Source organism: Hipposideros armiger, unplaced genomic scaffold (genome assembly GCF_001890085.2).
Source record: "Hipposideros armiger isolate ML-2016 unplaced genomic scaffold, ASM189008v1 scaffold_162, whole genome shotgun sequence".
Lineage (NCBI taxonomy): Eukaryota > Metazoa > Chordata > Mammalia > Chiroptera > Hipposideridae > Hipposideros > Hipposideros armiger.
The window spans coordinates 2,229,657-2,236,442 of record NW_017731512.1 but is presented as its reverse complement, the minus strand read 5'-3'; the positions used below and the strand labels follow the sequence as shown (position 1 = coordinate 2,236,442).

General features: G+C 47.1%; 1 protein-coding gene and 1 pseudogene across 1 annotated transcript; both read right to left on the bottom strand.

Moving 5' to 3' along the window:
• Positions 1-3,320: 3,320 nt before the first annotated feature.
• Positions 3,321-4,211, bottom strand: LOC109387548 (KH homology domain-containing protein 1-like). The gene is made up of 3 exons (XM_019651533.1): positions 4,106-4,211; positions 3,786-3,968; positions 3,321-3,475 (listed from the first exon to the last, which is right to left on the bottom strand). Exons 1-3 carry the CDS (start codon positions 4,209-4,211, stop codon positions 3,321-3,323), a joined length of 444 nt encoding a protein of 147 aa, XP_019507078.1.
• A 1,141-nt stretch (positions 4,212-5,352) lies between these two features.
• LOC109387551 (60S ribosomal protein L9 pseudogene) lies at positions 5,353-5,925 on the bottom strand (annotated as a pseudogene).
• Between the last annotated feature and the right edge of the window lie 861 nt (positions 5,926-6,786).

Below are 6,786 nucleotides of genomic sequence, written 5' to 3'. Positions count from 1 at the left end.
GAACCGGGGCCCTCTGGCGTCCCAAGCCAGTTTTTAAACATCGTGCCACCCGGCCGGCCTGAGAACTTACCTTCTTTATTTTACTTTATATCTCACCTTTCTTTTAGAACTAAATTATTTATAAAATAAATTATATAAGAGTTTTCCATTTCCACAGCATCCATCCACTAACTGGCACATGACAGTCAGACCCATGCCTACCCAACACCACAGAAAAACTGCTCTATGAGTTAATCCATGACCTTCTAGGAACTGATTCAATGGACACAGTCAGTCAGCATCCCCTTTGGCCTTTCTGAGGTAGTTGACACTGCAACCATTCTTTCTCTTAAGACTGCTTCCCAGTTTGTCTCCTCCCTGTCTGGCTCAATCATCTTCATTCACTTTTCCAACCTCTGTCTTGTTTTTCATCACTTAACTCAGCGTTCCCACAGAGTCCACTATCCCCCTCTCCCCTTTGCTCCTCACCCTTCACGTTCTACCCCCAGGTGGTCTTATCTATGATGTCAACTATGCAGGATGATCCCACCCAATCACATATCTCCTGCCCAAATTTTCCTCCTGAGCGTGACCCCTAAATGTCTTCACGTGGGCCCAAAGTCACTCCAGATGCCCCAGACATCTCACTCGCATTATAACTTAGGCTTATTACTCTGTGCCATGCAGTAGGCACTCAATAATGTTGAATGCATCAAAGTGTCTTGGTCTCCCTGGGCCTTAGACTCAGCTTTCAGCAACTTCCAACTCACAACTTCAGATGCCTTTCAGTCAAGAGGAGAGTGATCATCAAGCTTCATTCACACTGTCACAGGTTTAATCTGTTACTTCTAAAGGTCTTTGTACTTTTCTAAAGGGACCTGGGAGGAAGTTAATTAATGCCAAATAACTAGTAATCATTTTTCTACAGGACCTAATAGAGCAGCCCCTCTCTCACTCCCACCTAGGCCTCAGCATCTTTGGCCTCCATCCCTCTCCATCCCCCAAACACAATTGGCTCAGACCCCATATATGATGCCCATGCCTAGACTTTGCCCATTCACTGGGAAGGCTGACTTCTCTCAACTTCACTGTAGGCTCCAAAGAAAAGGGGGGGTCTCATCAACCCTTCGCCTGTACCTGAGCCCCATAACACCACATTTCTGCTCCCCACTTCTCTTTACACTGTATCCTACCAATGCCAGGCCCACAGCCAGAGCCAGCCTACAGAGTCTTTGGATCCCAGACTTTAGAATAACAACCCATGCTTAGTTACTGCCCAGTATTGTGCCAATAAATGTTTCCCAAGTATTATCTCATTTAATCCTCACTACATTACCACAGGTGATGTATCAGTGAGGATGCATTTGGCTATCGGTATAAGAAAACCCTGGCTGAAACAACCTAAAACATTAAGGACATTCTATTATCTAACATAACTGAAGTCCAGAGGTAGGGTGGCTCCAGGCAGAGTACAAGGTGCTCAATTACACCATCGAGGTCCCAAGTTCTTTCTCTCTTTGCTTTCCTCCTCGTTAGCAGGATATTATTGGTGGTTCCTCTCATGGTCCACAAGATGGCTTCCAGGGGCAATTGGTACCACACACCTCCTTGATCACATCTAACAGGAGAGGCGAGGGGGTGGGGCGCCCTCCACACAACTGTGGAATATAAATCCTTCCCTGACACCTAATTAGACTAATACAGATCACATGCTCATGCCTGAACCTGGTAACAGTTGCCATGTGTGTGCCCTGGTTGGCTTAAGCCAATCAGAACTCCCCTTTTGAAACTAGGAAAGAGAGACCTACAAAGCTATAATTCTGTTAGAAGAAAGCCAGTGAATGGATGTAGACAAAATACATATATTTGCTATACCTGTAATAGTTATAGGTAGTTACTATCAGATGAGAAAACTAACGCACTGAGTAACTTGCCAAAGATCATAAAGCTATTTAGCGGTAGAGATAAGGTTTAAATGCACTTAGTCCCCCTCCACTGTTTGAGATACTAACACCTACGTTAATACCTGAGCTGTGCCTACATAGCTATCTTTGGGGACTGGGATTTAGAGATCAGAATTACAGCCCCAAGCAGGCAGAGTGTTAATTTGATAATTCTTGTGCGAAACTTAATTGAGGGAGAAAATAGTCTTTTTGCAAGTGTCTTTAACACACAAAACTTGTCCCTGTATGAGCCATTAATCGTTAAATTATCAATTATGAAGGAAGCATATTTCCTGTGAGAATAATATGCTTTAGTTTTCTTCCAGACAGATTTATGTTTTTCTACCATGAACCTGATCTAACTTTTGTATAATAACTGGCCAGAAACCGTGAAATTAGCAAATCTTGCTGGCTTTGAAATATATTCCAAATTCAACCGTTTCTGAGCACTTCCACTACTCCACTGTAGTCAAAACAGCATCTTTCTCACCTAGAGTATACAATAGCTTCGTGAGGTACAGGCTGCGAGGGAAAGTTGAAGGGGGAAGCTTTCAAGTGAGGACATGTTTAGCTTGCCATAATCTTGGGCAGAGAGATCCAAATATGGATTTGACATTCAGGAAAGCTCTGGGATGTAGACTCAGGAAACCTTACTAATCAATTTATTCATGGCTTGTGGGACCTCAGAATCCTTTGCTCCAGAAACCACCCCCTTCCCAATCCTACCCCCGAACTTCCGGAAGTCGAGGACAGTGCCTGGGTACCTAATGTTCACCAGGCTGCCTGCCTGCCTACTTCCCCAGGAAAGAGGGCGGGACCACTTTGTCTCACCTAGACACACCCCTCCACACAACTTCCTTCTCTTTTGTCTGTTTTTTAAGATATGGGGTTGGGAGAGGTGTTCTGGGATTCTTAGGAGGGTCTCTTCTTTTCTAGAAGCCCCTGTTTTCAACCAGAGCAGCCTAACCAGGCTCTGGGTCTGAGAGAAGCAGTTTGTGAAAGAGCTATCTTTTCTGTTTCTTACTCCTTTACTGGGCTGCCTCCCAGAGGCAGCAAAGGTGATGCATCATGGTTCCCCAGATCCCAGCACCTGCTGAGCCAGATACACTTATCCAAAGGAAAGAGGACAGCACGCCAAAGGCTTTGCACATTGAGTCACTTATTTTATTGGATATCTTTGCCCATAGAACATTTTCTTACATTTGGGAGACATGTCTCTCAGACATATGCTTAGAAGGTCTGAGGACAGGATTAGGCTACAAATTCAACATAAATGCCCTTACATCTTTCTTAACAGTGGCTAAGCCAAAATTTCCCCTCACATTTCAGCGCCCCGGGGAGATCAGTCTTTTATTACTTACAGGGTGAAATCCAATGGAATCTAGAAGAGCCAACTGATCAGTAAGGGGAAGCCTGACAAAGCCTAGGATGGACAGTCCTGCCCATCCTGACTAGCAAAGACAGGGCCGTGGAGTAGAGCTGTATGCTGGGAGCAGCTTCCAGGTCGTCCTTGGTTAGAAGCTGGCTCCGGACACACTGCAGCATCTCGAGACCTGTGAGGGGTGTCCTGGTGAGATAGAACTCATGACTGAGACCCCTGAGCAACCTAGGACCCCAAGGGGAACACTGAGGGGTGTTGCCCCAACCCAAGCCTTCCTGGCTGCCCCATCCACATCTCCCTGTTACCTTTCTGTAACTCCCAGACTGCATACCATGAAAATAGCTGTGGCTCCAGGCCCCCGCTTCTCGAGGGCTCCAGGGAACACCTGGATTTCCCAGCTACCCAACTGATTCTTGAAGAAACCAAGATGCCATGCAACTTCATCATCAAGCCCTCAACCACAGTCAGCCAAGGACGTCTACCTCGGGCCTGCTGATCGGGGTCCCAGCTCTCCATGCTCCAGATCATGAGGAACAGCCACTGCCTTGCCTCAAGTGGTCCAACTACGGTGACACGCGTCTGGCCTGTGGCTGTGAACCACCCCTCCAGCTGAATGAGGGTGTGGCTGTGTACCTCGAGATGGTGAAGGTCTGCATCAAGGTGGCCTGTGAGCCCAAGGAGAGACACATAAACTACCAGCATGAGGGCGTGAGAAGGGGCTGGGATAGGGACCTGGGACAGATGGAAGGTTGGTAGCCCCAGAAGAGAGGGATGGGGCGGGGCATAGGCAAGGGTCACTCACCAAAGATGCGCTCCTCCTGGTCCTCTTCCATGTAAAACACCAACGGAAGGCAAAAGTTTTCAGGAATGGTCCACCATGGCCCCTTGCTGTAAGCCATTGTTTCCATGTTCTGAACTGCTCCTACCTGATACCAAATAAGGGCGAGCTAAAGCCACCTGTCAGAAAAGGACTTTGAAATCAGGAAAGGCCCACGCCCTGTGCTTCTAAATAACCCCATTTATTGGACCACCTTAGGGAGAGGTGGCCTACCCCTATAGCTTCTCTCAGGAAAATCCATTCCAAACTTAATTCTTTCATGCGAAATGGGATTATCTGATTAGTGCTTGCCTCCGTGATGCCCAGCAATTCAAAATTATCTTTACTATAATTTCAAAAGATTTGAGAGCAGATCTACTGGGCATGAACCAGGGTAGGATTTAAGGGATGGAGGGGTAGAGCAAGAAGATCCTAAAATGGCATTCCTAGATTTAGATAGGAGCGGGTTTTGTCTGTTCACATGGCTATAACAAAATGCCATAGAGTTAGTGGACTGTAGACAAGTATTTGTTTCTCAGAACTCTGGAGGCTAGGAAGTCCAAGACCATGGCACCAACAGATCTGGTGCCTGGTGAGAGCTTCCTGGTTCATAGACAGCCTTCTTTTCGATGTGTCCTCACATGGCTGAAGGGACAGCCTTCTTTTCGATGTGTCCTCACATGGCTGAAGGGGCAAGCAGGCTCTCGGGGGCCTCTTTTATAAGGATATTAATCACATTCATGAGGAGGAGCCCTCCCAAAGGCCTCACTTCTTCATACCATCACCAACATGTGAATTTTTTTTTGGGGGGGGGGGAGGCGGGCACACAAACGTTCAGACAATAGCAGTTACTGCCAGCCAACCAATGATTCCAATGAGTAGCTGGACAACGCTGCGCTTATTTAGTGTGCTGCACCTAGAGAGAGAAACAGTGCAGGAGTACGAAGGCTCTTCATAGGAAGGAGTTATGGGGAGCCTATTACAGGATTTGGCTGGTGATTCTAAGGAGTATTTAGAGAAACAGAAACCAGTTTCGTAATAATCGTGCAATTTGGTGATTATCTTAGCAATTTTTACCTAGGAGGCAGGGAGAGTCCTGTGGGGGTTTTTTGGGGTGTGTTTTTGTTTTTGTTTTAGTATATGATTTTTATTGCATCTTTTAAAATATCACAAAAAAAGCCTAAAGAATCACTTGACATCTTGGGTGTTTCTGTAGCTGGACAACTTAGATCTTATTCATCACCCTGCTAAACTGTTCCTTTTTCAGAAACATAGACACCATCCAAACATTTTCTGCTATCCTTGTTTTTGACTGTTGTAGCCTGTTGAATCAAAGCAGTTGAATTTGATACACGTTCAATATCATTTCCTTCAAGAATTAACTCATCTTTCTGGACTTGAGATATTGAACAAGCAACACCTGACCTCATCCGAACTCTGCGGATGTATTTTTCACCCAAGAAATTTCGGATTTCAACAAGAGAATAATTCTCCTGAATAACGATGTTGATGGGGAAGTGAGCACACACAGGCCTCATCTTGTAACGGAGACCTAGTGTAACACCCTTGACCATGTTCTGGACATGACTACAGAGAGTGCAAACAGGGGCCGCTTCCTTTCTATTTCCCCACCGTTTGTCAACCCGGAGCCTCTTCTTCTTTCCAAAAAGACTGAGTTCTACACTAATGTGATTGAAGTCCCTCCCCAGGGCACCTCTGGGGCCCTTCACAATAACTGTGGTCCCTTCAGAGTGATGTCCACATTTTCTGGAATGTGCAGTGTGATTGCTGAGAATGGTCTTCATCCGGAGACCGACAGGCAAAAATCCCGGGGACGGTAAAGGAAGACTAACACGGAGAGCAGCCGCCTGTGCGTTCTGGCCTGCAAGGAGCAACTGCTAAGCAGGTATCACGAGGCCCAAGGGCGAACTCTTGTTCAGCGCAGCCTGGGAGCTCTATCAGGGAGGCACCATCCCAGCTAGGCTGAGGGGGTAGGCCTAAAAGCCCAGTACAGGGTCGAATCCCAGCGCCACCAGATCCATACGGTACTCGCGGTGCAGGGGGACAACCAGGATAAAGGCTCCGAGAGCCAGAGGCTCACCACTGGCTTCTCTGTGACGATGACTTCAGATTTCCAGAGCCCACTGACTATTCGAGATTCCTGTGGTCTTTTTTATTTTTTTTTAACAGCTCACTCAAGAGTGCAAGCTCTTTTCTCTTTTTTTTTTTAAGATTTTATTGGGGAATCGGGGAAGGGGAACAGACAAGTTGCTATTGTTTTGTTCTTCAGTCTAGTTGTGGAGGACGTTGCTTCACTGGACCATGTTGGTAATATCATTGCGCTCTTCCCGGGTGAGGCAGATCGGTCGCCCGCCTCTGGACGCTTACGGCAGCTCTTGGCAGCTCACACCGACTGCCGGCCACACACAGTAGTTTACCGGAGCCCACTGCAGCAAGGGCTGCAGCCTATGCTGTCGCCGGTGACTCACAGCAGCCCAGCTCGAGATGTTGTTCACCATCTTAGCTGTAGAGGGCAGTGTCACTGGCCCTCATGTGGGATCCAAACTGGGGCCCTGCTGCTCAGAGCTAGTGTCCCAAGCCAGCTCTTAACCAACATGCCACTCGGCCAACCTGAGATTCCTGTGGTCTTGAATGCAGAGTATCAT

Excerpts from the sequence above, each read along its gene's own strand:
- LOC109387548 (XM_019651533.1), bottom strand. The coding sequence starts at position 4,211 with ATGGAAACAATGGCTTACAGCAAGGGGCCATGGTGGACCATTCCTGAA. Across the intron at positions 3,969-4,105 it reads CCAGGAGGAGCGCATCTTTG|GCCACCTTGATGCAGACCTT; the intron begins GTGAGTGACCCT and ends TTGGGCTCACAG. Across the intron at positions 3,476-3,785 it reads CCCCGATCAGCAGGCCCGAG|GTCTCGAGATGCTGCAGTGT; the intron begins GTAGACGTCCTT and ends CACCCCTCACAG.